Raw genomic sequence first — 18089 nt, forward strand, 5'->3', positions numbered from 1 at the left:
ATCTTTAATTTCCACAAATAAAAAAAATGTACTATTACTTATTTCCTGACGTACGAAGTGGTTTAATTCATTAAAAAAGGTTGGTAAAGGCCCATTCATATAAGCCCAACAATTTTAAATGTTACCACCAACCCATACAACTCAACAAAATTTCTAAACCCAAAACTCATACAATAACCTTATTTTCCAATTAATTTATTCAAAAGTAAATGTAATTGTACTATTTCACTGTTCAAAAGTACGAAGACAGTGGAATAGAGTTTCCAAATTTTCAAAGGCCCATTAATATCAGCCCAACATACTTAAATGTGATCACCAACCCATATTACTCTACAATCTGAGGCATTCAATCTCATGAAATCTAATTTCACTCGACTCACCACTATCTTTCCCTTACTCTTCATCTCTAATTCTTGGATATCAATAACAATCGAACACTGTAACTGTACTCAGTACATTAATGTCGAAGGAACAATTGGTTACTTATCAGTAAGTCCTTTTTTTTTATCTTTCTCGACAACCATTCCTTACCTATTAACTTTATCATTTAAATTGTTAATTCAAACAGATACAATATGGAGGCTGAGTCTCAAGCAGAGAACATGAATGAGGAACAAACCTACGAATGGGAAAGCATAATAGCAGAGCTAAACATCACAAAACCAGTGAATGAGATTCAAATATGTGACGTCCTAGGCAAGAGTCTCGACAAACTGGGAAAATGGGAAGCATTCTACGAAATGTACACGAAACGAATGGGTTTCAGCACAAGAAAAGATGATGTACGACGTTCTCACGGAGTCATTGTAATGCGCAGGTGGGTTTGTTGTTCCGAGGGTTACAAAAGAATCACAATAACGGAAAGACAAAGAAAAAAGAGACCTCATGATGTCACTAGAATCGGATGTCAGGCAGCATTACGTATTTTACTCACACAACCGTCTAACACTTGGAAATGCAAAGAGTTCAGCACAATACACAATCACGACCTCGCTTCATCAAGTGAGGTACAATTTTTGAGATCATACCGAGTAGTGTCCGATGGCTTGCTTGCCCAAGTTAGGTCGATGAACTCCGTTGGAATTAAAACTGCCAACATAATGTCTCATGTTGCTTTGCAAAGTGGAGGTTACGAGAGAATGCCATGTCAACTTCGAGATGTCTACAACAGGGTTGCTGGTGCCAAGCAAGAAGAAAAGATAGAGACGGACTCGGAAGGAGCGTTGGGATTTCTTGATTGTCTCGCAGAGAGGGATCCAAATTTCTTCGTTGTATATCTGGTGGACGAGGAGAATCGATTGGGTAACTTATTTTGGGCAGATGGAAACTCACGTGTCGACTATGTGGCTTTTGGGGATGTACTAGGGTTTGATACCACCTACATGACAAATGAGTACAATAAGCCTCTCACTGTTCTCATTGGCGTAAACCACCATTTCAACACATGCATCTTCGGGTTCGCTCTCCTCCTCCACGAGAAGCTTTCATCCTATCGTTGGCTGCTTCAAAAATTTCTCGAATGCCATGGAGATAAGAAGTCATGTTGTAGTTACTGACCAAGATAAGGCCATGAAACAGGCCATCATGGAACACATGCCTGATGTTACACACCGTCTATGTGCTTGGCATCTCAATACAAATGCTTCCAAAAAGGTTAAAGATCCGATCTTCTTGAAAAGATTTAAAGATCTAATGTACAACTACTACGAGGAGGAGGATTTTGAAGCAAGATGGTTAGACGTCGTTGAAACCCAACAACTAACAGATAATGAATGGTGCCAAACAACATTCGACACAAGAAAACAGTGGGCAGAAACTTATTTAAGAGGTTCATTCGTTGTAGGAATGAGAACCACACAACGTTGCGAATCGATCAACTCAGCCCTAAAAAAAATTTTAGAGAAGAATTATTGCTTGCATGAATTTGTAACAACCATAGATATGACAGTCTCAAAGCTCAGACACAACGAGACTGCAAATGACTTCAAAAGCAGATGCACTCGACCTCACCCACCTAATCCTACATGCTTGACCACGTACTACAACCAATGTGTTGAATTCTACACAAGAACTATGTACCACAAGATTGCTGAGCAGCTTGATTTAGAGAATAATTATTTTGTCATAAGTCAGGAGCAAGAAGGAGAGTGACAGATATACACCATTGGAAAGTTTCAGCATCCGGAAGTCCAATACCGAGTTCATTACTGTGAAGGCCAATGAGCACTACACTGTAGCCGCATGCTATATGAAAGTCAGGGGTACCCTTGTAAACATTTATGGGCTACAATGAAAAGATTAAACATGAGAAGAATACCTAATACTCTTCTGATGAAGCGATGGAGCAAATCCGCGAAGACAAATCTCCACCTACATTTTAACCCCCCGGCACAAGAACAACAGCACATTTATGGCTAGGTTTGGATCTCTCAGTTCATTAACTTATAACTTCACTTTCTATGCAGCAAAAACAGAGGATTCGTACACGCGTGCAAAGGAAGAGATTGAACGGCTAACTCTAATGTTCAAGGAAGAATTTGAGATGAGTTCCAATCCAGAAGGACAGACGCCACAACCTGGAAGATATCGTAACAACCCCAACATTATTAAAGACCCTGAAGTTGTGAGAACAAAGGGTATGGGAAATCCAAGGGAAGGACCGAACGGGGAGCAGATCCCAAGAAACTCAAGACATTGTCGCATTTGTCGCTCATCAGGCCATGATTATCGACGGTGCCCAAACCGTCAACAGAATACTGGATCTCAGGGGCAACAGTCTGCACACAATCAACCAACAACTGACTCATTCAATGAACACTCCAACGCGTATTTCCCTGAACCGCCTTCCTCCACACAAGAATCATACTATGGTCATTCATATATATAACTAGCTATTTTTAACCATTGATGTTTTAAGGTTTATGACTCTAATTATTGCTTCAAAAACTCTAGATTTATATACTTCATGTTATGTTTTCCGTGTTTAAGGTATTTATCTCAACAAATCTCAAATTTATAATTAATGAACAAATAAATTATTTTACCCAAGAAAATTCAATCTTATAAGGTCAAAATTTCCATAGTAATTAATTTTTTTTATACACAATAATAAAAATAAAAATAATACACCAACGTAAAACTCAATATATACCAACACATAATTTCATAATTTATAACAAATTATTCTTAACAATGTACTACGAAACAAAAATGAACGTACTCTGTACATGATATTTTGTACTCGGTACGTGATATTTTGTACACTTATTTTACTAAACAGCATGCATAAACAATTAATGTACTCGGTACGTGATATTTTGTACTCAACTACAATTCCAAAATTACATACATGATGTAAAATACCAAAATAACCCCACTCCGACAACATGGACCCACTGCCTACAGTATATTTGTACAATTAACTGCCACGAACAGTAAACCTTTTGTACTTTTTCTTACTTTAACTAACGTGGACAGTAATTTATTTGTACATTTCTATTTTTTAATTAAAAAAATAACTGTACAATCGGTTAACAAACCTAGAATAACCGGTTGCCAACTTAATTAAATAATTAAAAAAAAATACTATTCTAACGTGGGACCTACCTGCCGTACACGGAATGCAATCCGTGTTTTGCACATATGGGTACAAAATCGGATGCCTAACCTATATAGACACAAATGTAAAAAAAAAATGGCAAAATGAGACACTAAGTGTAAAAATCCCCATAAATAAATTCCTAAATATATTTATATATACATATATTTAAATATAACATTTTGCAAGCATCGAGGATTTTTTACCGTAAATCATCTTGATCCAGAATGATAAACAATCTAAAATGTGAGCTCACCGATTTATGAGACTATCTTCAACGGTACTCTATTTTCATAGCTAAATTAGTCATTTTATTGTTATTGCTTCAATCATGTTTCCTGTATTTGATTATTTAAATAATATTTTATAATTTAAATTTGTTAAATATAATTTTTTTTAAATAAATCTTATAATTTTATTAATAGTAATTAGCTAAAATAATAATATGCAATCCATTTAGGACATCTTCCTCTTCCCGTTGGAGACACGACAAGGATTAGAATTAAAAAAAACGAACCAAAACTGCCTAATTCCCAGATTGCCTAGTTCCCAGATCAATCAACCATGTAACTTGAAACTTAACTACTGCACTACTAACAACCCATTCAATCATAGAGAACTTGTGTTATTTCTAACCACTAATAATTATTTGATGATGAGCCATTGAAAAATAGAAAAGAACAACAAAACAAAACAAAACCACATTACAAAAACAAAACTAAAACACTTAAAACTATCACAAAGATAAACTAATTGTAGTAATAAAAATCGAATCGCAATAACAAAACACAACTCTTATCAAATGGCATCCCAAGAGGCCAGCAGGCCTGAACCTGTGAATTATAAATTAATTTATAAAATAATGAAAGTAAATCTTTTATTAAAATAATATTAAAAAAATTAACAAAAAAAATAGAAAACTCCCTAAACTCTATATCCATTTCCATTCTCTAGTAATCACTTGTTCAAATCACTCCCTACTATAGCTTAAAAGTGTAATTAGAAAACATGATTAGAGAAAGGATGGTTTTTTTTATTTAAAATTATTTATTAGCCTTCAATCCCAGTCAAGACTCAAAAGGCCAACTGCATACATAACAAGCTGCAAAGCATGCAAGACACCCAACGAAAACACCGACACAAAAGTAAATGCCATCACACACAGTATGTAGATAACGGTAGGTTCGAAAATCCAAACAGGGCCACCACTCACGTATTCAAGACATCATAAAACCAACACAACACCTCTAAAACCTTCTCATCCCACAACTTTCCTGGTGTAGGTTCTTCCAGGTTGGATATGAGGGACCGGCCTTAAATACACATCACCAGCCCCGCCATTCCACTGGACTCCAGCCTTCAAAAGTGGGGCTCCAGTTTTCAACAAAGGTGCTCCAGTCTTCACAGGAGGGGCTCCGGCCTTCACTGGGGGACGCTGCCCCACCATCGGCTTACGGGAACCAATTGTCATGTTAGCCAGCTTCTCAGATGCATCAGAAACTTCACGCGCTCCTCTAACCCTATTCACTGACACTGCCAGCCAGCCAAATACACATAATAATTCTTAACATCGGCAAGAAAACAACAAGACATGAAACTGTTTCTCAAAACAAGCAAGAGACACTCACTTGGATTGCTCTTTACTGGGGGTCGATATTTTGGTTGAGTTCCAGAGCTCTTCAAAGATTTCTCATTCTTTTTTGCATCCTAACAAAATTACAAAAACTCATTAGTCCTGCACAAACACAAAAACCGTCGCAAACTAAAGCATTTCATAGTCAAATGCAATCTAGTTGTAAGATGCTGGAACAATAAATTATTCCATCTTACCTGGCTAACCATATCCAGTTTGCGCTGCACTCCTGCAATTTATAAGCAAAAGTTACAAGAGAACTTTAAAAGGACAAGCACATAATTAAAACCAATTCTGCCATACGTACAAAGTGACAATATGACCTGTTTTCTCAGGCTTTACAATATATCCATAAATTATAATTAAGCATATGGAGCTCATGTTTATTCGTATGTAGCAGGCATGCATAATATATATATATATATATGTGTATATATATCAGGATAAACACATCAAAGCCCTGTGACCACGTGCAATGAGATGTGATTTGATTACACTATAAGAGCCATAAAGTAAAACAAAGCCTGAAGAAAATAATTACCAAGATCTGAAGATGCATGTACTTTAGGTGAAGAAAAATTGCTTGGCTTCGAATTAGATAAAGTCCCAGAATATTTTTTCACGCATTGTTGCTCTGATAATCCTCTTGTTCTTGTAGCTGCACAACATTAAAGAGTAACTAAATAAATTTATGTTCACAAATAAAAACACTCATCTACCAATCCATCATATCTTGTATTTACAAACCAGATGGGGGAGTTCTAGCAACAGTCGCTGGTCTGGGACGAAGGGAAGGAGGAACATAATAGCAACTCTGTGACAGAGAACAAAGTTAAATTTTTCATACTTAGTAACATGCTGAAAAAAAATACAATTGTTCATTGAATGCCATGAAAATAAACGGCAGTATTAAAATTTTGCAACTTTGTAGGAAAAAAAACATACCTGAAAGAAAGGATGCTGAAGGGCCTCCAATGCTGTTGGCCTCTTTGAAGGGTCCCATGAACAAAGTGCCTGTAAATTCAAATGAAAAAAACAGGGAGACAGCATAAGATACTTGATAAAGGTAAAAAAAATCCCAAACTAACCAATCAACTGGAAGATTTAGATAGGAGACAAAAAGAACTCTAATTATGGACTGTACAAATTACATTGATCAGGTTGACAGCATTGTCACTTGCTGATGGAATGAGCGCTGTCAGATTAACACCTGCAAACTGCAATATACAGGCAGGCATCCAACTTAATCATCAACATAATAATCCAGTAAAAGTAGCTAGATCATATTGCAACAGTAAGAGGAAATGTGTAAACAAAAATAGCATAAAATAAAATAATAATCTCCACCTTAATCTGCAACATAACTTTTAATCCAGTAAAAAGAAGCAACAATTTCAGTGCATCAGTAGATGTAAATAGTTATGCAATGCAAACATAACATAAATCATAACAGATAGTTAGCTCATAAAACTCGACATAAAACACTTAAGAATAATCCAATATTGGTATAGATCCCCTTTCGAGTCTCGCAGTAGGATGAGACTTCCCTAAGGAGGTACATCATTTATTTATCAAGGCTATAGTCTGGGGTACTACCTCTGTTTAATGAGAAGCTCACTCAGCTATGAAACAGGGGGAAAAACTACCTATTAATGAGACGATTGTGTTGGGTTGTCATATTGTATTTATAATGATTTATTGGTATTAAAAGGCATTAGGTCTTTATTTAATATCATTAAGGTAAAGGCTAACAAATCGAAGGTACTGCAGGGTTAGGGCACACCTGCTTGAGAAACAAATTGCTTCATATCCAAACTACCTCTTTTAGTCAGAGACATTTTTACAGAAAATGATAAAGAAAAGCCTACCTTTGGAAATTGATAATTGATCTCAGTTGCAAGGCGAAGACCGTCAGCCCATGAATCCTCAGTTGGACTGCCTCTTACACTACAGATTTTGTAGATTTCATCTGCTTCACTGAAAACATCACAGGTTAAACAATAACAGAAGTATCAGAAACTAGCGTCAATAAACATCCTGTCACATGTTCTTAGTTTGTAATCAAGATCATAGAATTGATAAAGTACATTGTATGATGCAAAAGACTTCAACTCCATTAGCAATAACAAGTAGCAATGTACATACCTAGCGCCTGGAAATAGAGGGCGTAGAGTAAACAACTCAGCCATGATAGCACCCATCGCCCACATATCTGAAGACAAAAGATCCCCTTGAGAATTCTATAAGCAACTTGTTTTTTAAAAGATATTCAATGACTCAACTTTATGCATATGGAATTAAATTGATACGAAAGAAATAGATTCAGCACAAAATAGCAAATTATATCAAACTTCTGCTTACTCACCAACTTTAGAACTATAAAGGCATGATTGTAGCAGCACTTCAGGGGCTCGATACCTTATGAACAAATGAATTACAGTAAGATGTTGGCAACACTACAAGCAGAAAGTGACCAAGATAAAAAGCAAATAAAAAGAAAATACACTTACCAACGTGTTGAGACATATTCCGTATATGGTGGCATAGAATTAATTTCTCGAGCCAAACCAAAATCAGCAATTTTGATCAATTCTTTTGTTACTAGCAGATTTTCTAGCAAAAGAAAACACAATTAAGTCACCAAATGAAAGATATAGAAACAAGGTGCCACATAGGCAAACTATAAATTGAGCAAGAAAATCAGCCCAAAGCAATATGGATGTTTTTCATGGGTTATTGCAACATAATACCAGGCTTTAGATCCCGATGAAAATATCCAGACTGATGCATATAAGCAAGTCCTTGAAAAACTTGGAAACACCAATTTCTAATCTCAGCTTCAGAGAAAAGCTTCTGCCTGTCTTTTATTAGTTGGTAAAGATTGCACTCCTGGCATAGCAAAAAAAAAACATGGCATAGCATCAGAAACAAGACAAATAAAACATAATGTAAGGCTAGTTGGACACAAAAAAGTAATATTTACCATGTATTCAAACACAAAGTACAAGATGTCATTTTCACGGATGACTTCCTTAAGCTTCACAATATTAGGATGATTCATTTTGCGTAGTGACTGCAATAAACAAAGTCGATAATTAATTGAAGAACAATAGCAGACTCATGGGAAGGTTAGGAGGAAAGGGATAGATGGAGCCTGGAAGACAATACCTTCACCTCTCTCAGATTGACACATTCCTCCCACGAAAAGTACTTTCTCTTCATTTTTTTAATTGCAACCTGTATGTTGTAGCCAAATAAAAGTGAGAAAAAAAAAGGCTAGACAGAAAAATAATCATCCATTTAAGAGACATACGAATTAAGACTTACCACTTCACCAGTTCTCTTATAAATGGCTCGCCAAACACTTCCAAATGTTCCATCACCAACTTCCTTTATTAATGTGTACCTATTATATTCACAACAGTGAGAATGACTACACAGTAAAAAACATTACCAAAAAAAATAAAAAAGAAATTGCATAAATCCAACTCACCTCTCCATTCTTGTTGAATACAAAGCAGCTCTGTATTTATTTAAGTATTAAAACTTGTACAAAAGACAAGTGGCATTTATCTTCAGTAAGACGGTCCTTAAAACAGACTACAATATATTCACAACTGCCTTGTCGGTCCAGCTGAATCCACCATTAATTTTCTAAGGCAACATGCATGGGCACAGAACCAGAGACTTTCTGATGGGCAACCTTATTTATTACTAACCCAAATGCTTGAAGACAGTGACATGGCATGCACAGTGTGTACGGACAAGTACTACAGAACATATTGACACTTGAAAGAAACGAGCCCTTCGCTCAAGATAGCGTCTCCTCGATTCAATATTAAATTGAGAAACAGCTAATACTAATACTTGTAGAAAATCCTCAGCTAGTTGATGTCTCACCACCTTTAAACAATACCCATCAGAAGTAAAAACGAAAAAATACCTATAACTAAGTAGTCTGCAGAGATCCCAGTATATCAATTATCTCGTATTGACTACTAGCAGTCTTCAACTGCAGATTAGCAGCAGAAGTCAGCCCTGTCATAAAGGGAAGAAAAAAAACATACTATGAGAAATCAAGATCTAAACATAGAAGTGAAAAAGAAAAAAAAAAATCAAGTATGATGTACTATACCCCTGAAGAACAATTCCCAGAGAGTTGGACAGGATGTTGTATCAGCAATACACTATTGGAAAATAGTAAGTTATATGTTAAGTGTTAACCAACATTCCTTAAGAAACTCCACAGTCCCACACATAAAGCAATGGACAGAGAGAGAGAAATTGGAAATGAATTGCTTACTGGTACAAGTGCAATAAAGATCCAACACCTACTTCAAAAGTACCTAGCATCACGCCTCCTTTCCTGATCATTGAAGAGCAACTGACCACTAAGTGCAATTAACGAAAGAAACCAGAAGAAAATCTCCGACAATGAGAAATCGCCAGTCAAGAACTTCCTGGAATGATACAACGGAGTAATGAAAACAATTTGACCAGAAGCATGCTCGCTCCATGTCTTGAAAAGTACAAGAAATTTGTTTAGATCCAAGTTTTCCACAACCTGTCATCAACGCCACGTGCATAGAACTCAGAATGGTATAATCTTGTACATCAGTAATGAGATAGAAATCTATCTAACAGTATTTTATCACATAGGGAAAATCAAGTAACAAATACTACGATAGAAAAGAAAAAGAAATCCACAAGGTAGCATGACCTATGAAAATTTATATCATCATAACAAGGTCTATAAACAAGTTTGAATATAATTAACATAATTCAACCTACATACAATATGGCAAAGAAACGCTCCTAGATCCACTGGGGAACTAACTCAATAAATTCTTAACATAGTACAATTAAATATAAGATAACAGAGCCAATATTCTAAAAAGTTGCCCTTCATAGACATTGGCTCTCTAAAAAGTTGCCCCACGCAACCAAAGCAGGTAAATTATTCAAATTACAAAAGCAATGAGGATTAAGACATAATGTGACGATAGCAAAAAAAAAACCATAAACAAGGAAGCACGCTCGAAGAGAATTGAGGGGTAAAACAAAATTGACCTTCTAACGCTCATCTCAAAAGAGAAACCTTAAAAATCAACCTTATGTATTGCAAAAAACAAGGACGAAATAATATCATTTCAATATTGAGGTTAGAATACCAAACAATCACCCATTAAATTTCCAGAAAGTTTTCCTAATAGTAACAAACGGAATATGTACACCAACTTATCACAATCCTGACCAAAATTAGACAAATCTCGATAGATGTATTTCAGTTAAGAAAACCTAATTCAATATCAAACTGATTGAACCCGTAAATAGTGAAACAAGAACCAATAAAATAACTGCATAACCAAATTGGAACAAATCAGAAACAAAACCCTAACCTCAAATAAAAATCGAAGAAAATTAAACAGCCAAATCGAAGAACAGATCCAAAATCGATGTAATATTTTTTTATTAAGAAAAAAAACCTGAAAGCCAAGCGGCATAGCCACCGTCTCCAAGGACGGGAAGAGGTGGAATCCAGAGCTTCGTCGGTTGTGGTGTTTCTAGAGATTTCGTTGCCTTGACTGAAAAGCCCACCAAATTCTAATCTCTGCTTTCTCTTTCTTGGCAACCAACCAATGAACCAAGAAAATACCTAAAAATAATTGTGATTCTATATTCCAATGCCTTATGTCTATCTATTCTATATTTATATGTGTAGTATATGCATAGTAGCGCCAGCGGAGATCTCTAATCACACTCTTCTCACGGTCCTGATTATCTCTCTCCTACGCGTTCGTTACTCATCCTACGGTTATATATTAATCTTCTCTTTTAAATATTTATCTACCTAATTTTAATTGTTTTTTCTTTTAAAGATGTAGAATTTACGTGGAGTATGGGTTTTTTAAACCTTTTATGATAAATATGGCATAATTAACTATGGACACTTTATATGGCTTTTTTAAAGTTTGGACATAATTTATGGGATTTTAAAGCCCATACGGCTGGAATTTATTTGTCAAAAGCCCATAATGTGTGTATTGTAGTTTATTTAGGTTATTTTAGTAATTTTAGGTGTTTAGATTTTTTTTGGTTTAGTTTTTTTTCAACTGGTTTTTTTTAGAGGGTTTGCATGTAATCATCATGATTTGATGGTTGCTTCTACATTTTAGTTTATTTTTGCAGTTTCCAATTCAGACATATTTTCCCTAAACAACCTATACTATTATCTCTCTCCCTCCCTCTTTTTTTTCATTTCACCATTTCTTCATTTTCCTCTTTTTTCTTTTCCTCTTTCATTTTCGTCCTCTGTTTTTTTTTTTTTTTTTTTTTTGCTCTCGATTTTTGGAGGACATTGCCGCCATTGTTCTTCAAGTAAGAGCTACGGGTAAGAGCTTCCATTGTTTGTGTGTTCTTCAAGGTAAGCATGAGTTTTTTTTTTTTTTTCTCTAATTTTAGGGTTTTTTGTTCCTTTTCATTTAGTGGGTTTGTTGAAGTTGCATTTGTTCTTAATCGTTCTTACATTCTTATATTTTCGTTTTTATTTTTTTATTTTGCATTTTCTTGTTGAGTTATGCTTAATCCGAAGAGAGAGTGGGAAAAATGAAAATAGAAGAGAGTAGTTCCTTGAGAGAAAATTAGGAGGATTAAGAAAGAAACAAGGAGAATCATTGGAAAACAATCTCAACCCATTTTCTGTTTTAAGATTATTAGTGTGTTGTTGTTTTTCTTTTTTTTAAAAATGTTTAATCCGAAGTGATTATTGTGTTGTTGTATTTATTCATATTGGATTAGTTAAGTATTTTGTGTTTTGGGTTTTGTTTTATGCTTTAGAATTTTGTTGTTTAGTTTTTTTTTTTTTTTAATTTTTGTTAATATTCGGTGTTGTTGTTGTGTTTATTTTTTTTTTTTAAATTTGGTTGGTTTTTGGATATGATTTTTGTTAGTTTTAGTGATAAATTTTCTTTCATTTTTTAGAAACTGGTTTTTGGGTATGATTTTTTTTTGATGATTTAGTAATTTCGGGTTTTAGAGTCAATGTGCTGTAATAAATTGTGGGTTTATTGTGTAATCTGAAAAGCCATGTAATTTCTGTTGAAAATATTGTATCAATTATAAACTTGTAGGGATTTTATTTTGCATGAAGAAATTATTGTTGTGTTTGAGCAGTTATAATCTTTGTTTTATTTATAGGAACTGGTTTTTGGTGTGTATGGGTGGTTTTGAGGTTTGAGGTTTCAAAATAATTCTCATATGAAAAACCAGTTTCTAGATCATGATTACAGTTTTAAAAATAGGTTAGAAATGATGCAGGTGTTGTTTCGGATCCTCGGATTCCTAATTTTGAAACATGTCAAAAACAAGTTTCTGGAGTTTGATTTATGTTATAGATATGTGTTATTTGTGCATTCTGTGATAATTTGGGTGTGTGGGTGGTTTTAAGGTTGATGTTGCAAAATGCTTGGATCTTTGAATGGGTTTCCTTTGAAATTTGGATTATTAGTTTTATTGTTTAGTTAATTACTGTTGAGGAAATTGTCGTTATGTTTTTTTGTTTTTTTTTTTGTTGTTGTTTTGTTTCGATTTTGTGTGAAACTAGTTTTCGTGTTAATTATCAGGATTAATTTGTTGTTTGTGTCTAATGTTTATTTTGTGTTTTGTTTTTTTATCAGATGGAGAGTGAATCAGTCTCAAAAGTCTCATCTATTGTTGAAAAGATTGAGTAGGCTACGAAGGCTAAAGGCCGACCAAAAAAATATTCACGTAAAGCTATAGTATATTTTATGTTTGTATTGAAACCGGTTTTTAGTACTTATGTTTGTTGTTTTTTCTTTTTTGGTTATTACGAAACTGGTTTTATTTATTTATTTTTATTAGGATCCTTTTGTCGAAGAAGAAAAACCTGTTGAAGTTGAAACGAGGAAATCTCCGCGTAAATCCAAAGTATGCTCTATGTTTTTTTTTAATATATTTTTTTTGCTGTTTATTCATGTTTTTGTTTATTTATTTTTTTGGGATGAAACTGATTTTTTGTTGTTTTGTTTAAGGCCGATAATGTTGTGGAAGATATTCCCTTGAAAGCTCCAACAAGAAGATCTCCCCGGAAACTTTAAGTATGTATTAAATTTTGCTGAATTCGGTTTAGCATTTATTTTATGTTTCATTGTTGGTTTGTATTTTTATTGTGTTTAAATTTTCCAAGTATTTTTTCCTTGAAAATTGATTTTTATCCTTTATATGTTTGTTATTGGATTTGAGTATGTTATATAAAACTGGTGTTTTTTTTTTAATTTGTTATGTTTTGTTTATGTTTATTTTTTCAGGTTGATAATCAAGAAGTTAAAGGTGATGTTACTGATTATGTTTCTCACAAACACCGTAGTAAAAAAGTCAGTAAGAAGGCTACTAATGTCCTTCAAGCAGTCAATGATGATGATTTTTCAGACTCAGAAGGTTGTGGCGGAAGTTGTTTCAAGCAAGAAAATGAAAGTTGTTATTGATGACGCTAGTGCATCAAAGAAAAGTAAAACTAAGGATGTGGTGGAGGATTTTAATTTGGTATGTCTTCTTTTTTCCTTATATTTTTTTGGTTGTTTTGTGTATTGTATTTGTTGGACAGTTGTGATCTTGGACATATTTTCTTACTTTGAATGTTGAGGTACTCTTAAACTTTGAAGCTCTCAGAAACCAGTTACAGTTGCCATCCACACAAGTCACCACATACTCTCTTGGTTCAGATCTTTTGGTTTTAAACTGAAAATTGTTAATCATAGCAAAAAAACCCACTGCAGTCTTCAATATTTTTCTGTCCTTGTAGATCTGTCCTTTTTCAATGTTGAAAACCTTATGATCTGTTATTATTTCCCTTTCTTCTTCTTGTCTTTTCCTTTTGTGTTCTTGTATTTTCTCAATGATACAATCAGCAACACTATCAGGTACTTGAAATATGTTTGGTAATGCAAGTACCTCGCTTATTTCTGAGGTTTCATCATCGTATTCCATACACTCATATGTTGGCTGGTTGGTTATTTGTAAAACCAGTTTCTGAACATCTGTATCTTGTCTTACAGATTCACTTTCTGGTTTTTGTTGAGCAATGATGTGGAGTCTTGTCTCGTCTACTGTTGTGATGCAGAGTGGAGACTCACTAACTGCATTTTGTGTCTTTCTCGGTTGTAAGTAGAACATCAGTGAGTTGTCACTAATTATTTTCATTGGTGGTGAGTCTGGGCATAACTGGTAATGTATTTCTATTGCTGTGTTGCATTTGATTTCAGTCTTTACTAATTCCAACAAACTTTTTAGATCACAGTTTGTTGGTATTAGTAGTCCAGTCATTATGTAGTCTTCATACCTTTTATCCTCTTTCCATTGCCCTCCATATTTGACCACACACATTATTGAGTCCATTCCTGTACAATATTTGAAAACGGTTAGTTAAAAATTACAATGTATTAAGAAACCGGTTTCTTTTTTTTCGTTTTTTTTTATTTATTTGTTTTAAAATTATATGTTTTTTTCACTATATAATTGAGAAACTGGTTTCCAACATTACTTTATATTTATTTATGTTTAACAAATAATATCATTTTGAAAACTGTTAGTTAAAATTTATAATGTATTTAGAAACCGATTTTTTTTTTTTGTTTTTATTTATTTTAAATTTATATGTATTTTTTTCACTATATACTTGAGAAACTGGTTTCCAACATTACTTTATATTTGTTTATGTTTAACTGATAATATCATTTAAAAAACTGTTAGTTAAAATATATAATGTATTTAGAAACCTGTTTCTGTTTTTTTTGTTTATATTTACTTTAAAATTATATGTGTTTTTTTTCACTATATATTTGAGAAACTGGTTTCCAACATTACTTTATATTTGTTTATGTTTAACAGATAATATCATTTTAAAAACTGTTAGTTAAAATATATAATGTATTTAGAAACTGGTTTTATATTCATAATTTTCAGTAATCTTTTCATTTTTGATCGTGGATGTCTAAAACTAAATTTTTCATAATGTTTATATTTTCGTTTTTTTTTTTGTGAAACTTCATAGTCTAAATCTAGATTAAGTATGAACATTTCATTATGAAGCAATGCAAGATCATATAGTTTTTTTTTTTCTGTGTGTATGGCCATGGCTGAATTTTATATTTTATGAGTTTTTCAGGTCAGTTTTGTTTGAATCAGATAAATAATTTGTGCATGGAGAAGAGAGGAATTGAATCGAAGAAGATGAAGAAGAGAATCGCAGGCCAGTCGATTCGTAGTAGAGAGAGAGAGAGAATCGCAGGAGAGAGAAGAGAGAATCGCAGTAGAGAGAGAGAGAGAGAGAGAGAGAGAGAGAGAGAGAGAGAATCAGTGTAGAGAGAGGATTTTGTTTATATATGGTTAAAAATAATAAATTTCATTCATTTAAAATTAGTTTCTGTTTTTAAGTTATTTTATGGTTTTTTTTTTTTTAGAAAAAACCATATTTATAGTTTGCTTGGTTAGTTAATGCCATATTTTGTGGCATTTAGTTTTCTTGCCATATTTATCATAAGATGGCTTATTTTTCCCATATTTTTGAAAATATCCCTTTAAAGATAGGTAATTCATTAACCAATAAACATCAACTATTACAATCCATAAAAATTCAACAATAGTATTTCTCCAAACTAAAACTTCAATCGAAATAAAAATAAGAGCCAAACTAAAACTTCAATCGAAATAAAAATAAGAGCCACGAGCAACTTAATGAACAGTTTTGTTGGCAAAATGTTTAACAAAATATCTATTTTATATAAAATGTGGCTATGTCATAAAATTTTTAGTTTAACGGTATTTTTTTTAACATTTCCTTTTCTTTTAATAAAACTAACGGAACATTAACGTTTGAGGTTAACTCCAAAAATAAAATATATAATAAAAAATATACGTACATATTGATTCTACTAGCAAAAAGTTACGTGCGAGGCACGTATACTAAATTTTATGTTAGTTTTTTTCTACGTTATTAAAAAGTGATACAATTAAAAATAAAATATATATGTATATATTGTTAGTTATTAAGTTCAACATCATTACTCTGTGTTCATTTTTAAGAAAAAAATATATATTTATGAAATAATAATTTGTTGCAACGGGTGTACAGGAAAAATTCAGAAAATATAGCATTTATTAGTAGAGTATTGACAATTTCAACTATAAATTAACTGATTGTATACTTTTTTGTCTGATAACATTAAGTATTTGATATTTGAGTGGTGAACTCTTATTTGTCCGCTTTTCAAATTTTTCTAACACTCTCATTTTATTCTTCCAACTTTCTGTAATTTGAGTGATGTCCTTAATTGTTGTATATAGTGTAGTTATTTATTCACCTGTTTTCAAATAAAACAATAGATATACAAAATAAAATATATAATTAAGCTCATATTAAAATCAATCTCACCTTTCAATATAATGAAAGGATTTTAAATTGATTCATTCTAATAATTGTGACAGACCTAACGAATAATAATATTATGTTACCTAATAACAAAATAGGAATCTACCAAACAACATTATCAAAATTTATTCCAAGTATAATTATATAAATCTATTACTCATTGAAGTCTATTAGAAACTGTAAAAAGCTCACAATACAAAATTTCACATCAAAAATCTAAAAATGATCAACTATGTAGCAGCAATAATAATACAATAACCAAAATTGCCTAGTCATATACAGTCTTAAAACTTAAAAGAATGACATTATTCATTCAAGTTTCGACTAAGTGTTTATGAGTTTGAGTTATAATATTGTGTCCTGTGTTTATGTCCAAATAATATTGTGTGTGTCTTGTTAATCTAGTGGAGAAGATTGAAGTTTTGATTCTCAATAAATAGAATGAATATAAGTGTATACTTTGTAGTAGGTCATTATTGTGTCATTTTTAAGTTAATGTGTCAACTTGAAAACAATTCATTTAATAAACGGAATAGAGGAGTCAATCTAAAAATATTTTTCTACCTTAATAAGTAGAGCTATAGAAAACAAACTTGGTAACTTTTTGAGTGTTAAAAAATTGTAAATGGTTATAAATTGAGAGTAAGTAACTTGTGTGTGGCAGCTGGTTAAAGAAGCCAAAATTGAGGTTATGTATATGCTGACAACTCAGGTTCACATTTCAAGTTTTGTAAGACTATACTCTCTTCCCTGGCCTATTAACAAAAATTTAACGTACACATAACACATGAATATGACTTTCTGCCCGAAACCAAGAGATGATTAGAAAGTAAAAGCACCGCTAGAACTTTCCTTTGTTTGAAGTAATAATATAATAACTAATATCTTTTATTACATATTAATAATTAATTCAAGATGAACTTTCAAAAGTATTTTTGAAACATCGTGGGATATATAAATGTAATATTTTTGTATAATAGCATGTAGCATGTTGTCTTCATTAGTATTTTTCAAATTTTAATATGAAAATTAAAATTATAAAATATAGCTTAAGAAATTATAACTAAGGTTATAAACTGGTAAAGGTTATGTTGGAGGCTGGGATTTTTGCTTTAGAGAGAGAAATTTGTTAGATTAAATTTTGGTAGGATTATTTATCTAAAATTAATCAATTATAATTAACGTTTTTTAATCAGAATATTCTGTTAATATTTTGACAGAAAAATAAATAATAATATTAAACCAAGAATTCTGTTACATAGCCACATTTTATATAAAAAAAAGATAATATTTTTAAAAAAAAGTCAGTCAATAATTTCTCATAAACCAAGAATTCGTTTATATAGCCACATTTTATATATTCAGATTTAGATGTGGAGGCAAACAATTATAACCTGATCGAGCCAAAAAAA

General features: G+C 32.5%; 2 protein-coding genes and 1 long non-coding RNA gene across 4 annotated transcripts; 2 read left to right on the forward strand and 1 right to left on the reverse strand.

Annotated features, from left to right (window-relative positions):
• Positions 1-575: 575 nt before the first annotated feature.
• On the forward strand, positions 576-1556 carry LOC133038421 (protein FAR1-RELATED SEQUENCE 5-like). The gene has a single exon (XM_061116569.1). It carries the CDS (start codon positions 576-578, stop codon positions 1554-1556), a length of 981 nt encoding a protein of 326 aa, XP_060972552.1.
• A 3054-nt stretch (positions 1557-4610) lies between these two features.
• LOC115717047 (cyclin-dependent kinase F-4) lies at positions 4611-11043 on the reverse strand. 2 transcript variants are annotated; one of them, XM_030645988.2, is made up of 19 exons: positions 10718-11043; positions 9535-9795; positions 9367-9418; positions 8725-9269; positions 8559-8637; positions 8400-8468; positions 8215-8304; positions 7982-8120; positions 7742-7844; positions 7597-7649; positions 7377-7443; positions 7100-7208; positions 6383-6448; positions 6177-6245; positions 5979-6045; positions 5773-5889; positions 5429-5460; positions 5227-5305; positions 4611-5131 (listed from the first exon to the last, which is right to left on the reverse strand). In XM_030645988.2, exons 4-19 carry the CDS (start codon positions 8730-8732, stop codon positions 4857-4859), a joined length of 1422 nt encoding a protein of 473 aa, XP_030501848.1. In that variant the 5' UTR covers positions 8733-9269; positions 9367-9418; positions 9535-9795; positions 10718-11043; the 3' UTR covers positions 4611-4856. The 2 variants fall into 2 exon arrangements, with proteins under 2 accessions (XP_030501848.1, XP_030501849.1); XM_030645989.2 differs by having other exon boundaries at positions 9578-9795; positions 10718-11019.
• A 62-nt stretch (positions 11044-11105) lies between these two features.
• LOC133037965 (uncharacterized) lies at positions 11106-14854 on the forward strand. Its single transcript, XR_009687934.1, has 4 exons — positions 11106-12998; positions 13113-13178; positions 13283-13348; positions 13559-14854. It is a non-coding gene; the product is annotated as an uncharacterized LOC133037965 (long non-coding RNA).
• Positions 14855-18089: the final 3235 nt, after the last annotated feature.

This window comes from Cannabis sativa, chromosome 5 (genome assembly GCF_029168945.1).
Source record: "Cannabis sativa cultivar Pink pepper isolate KNU-18-1 chromosome 5, ASM2916894v1, whole genome shotgun sequence".
NCBI lineage: Eukaryota > Viridiplantae > Streptophyta > Magnoliopsida > Rosales > Cannabaceae > Cannabis > Cannabis sativa.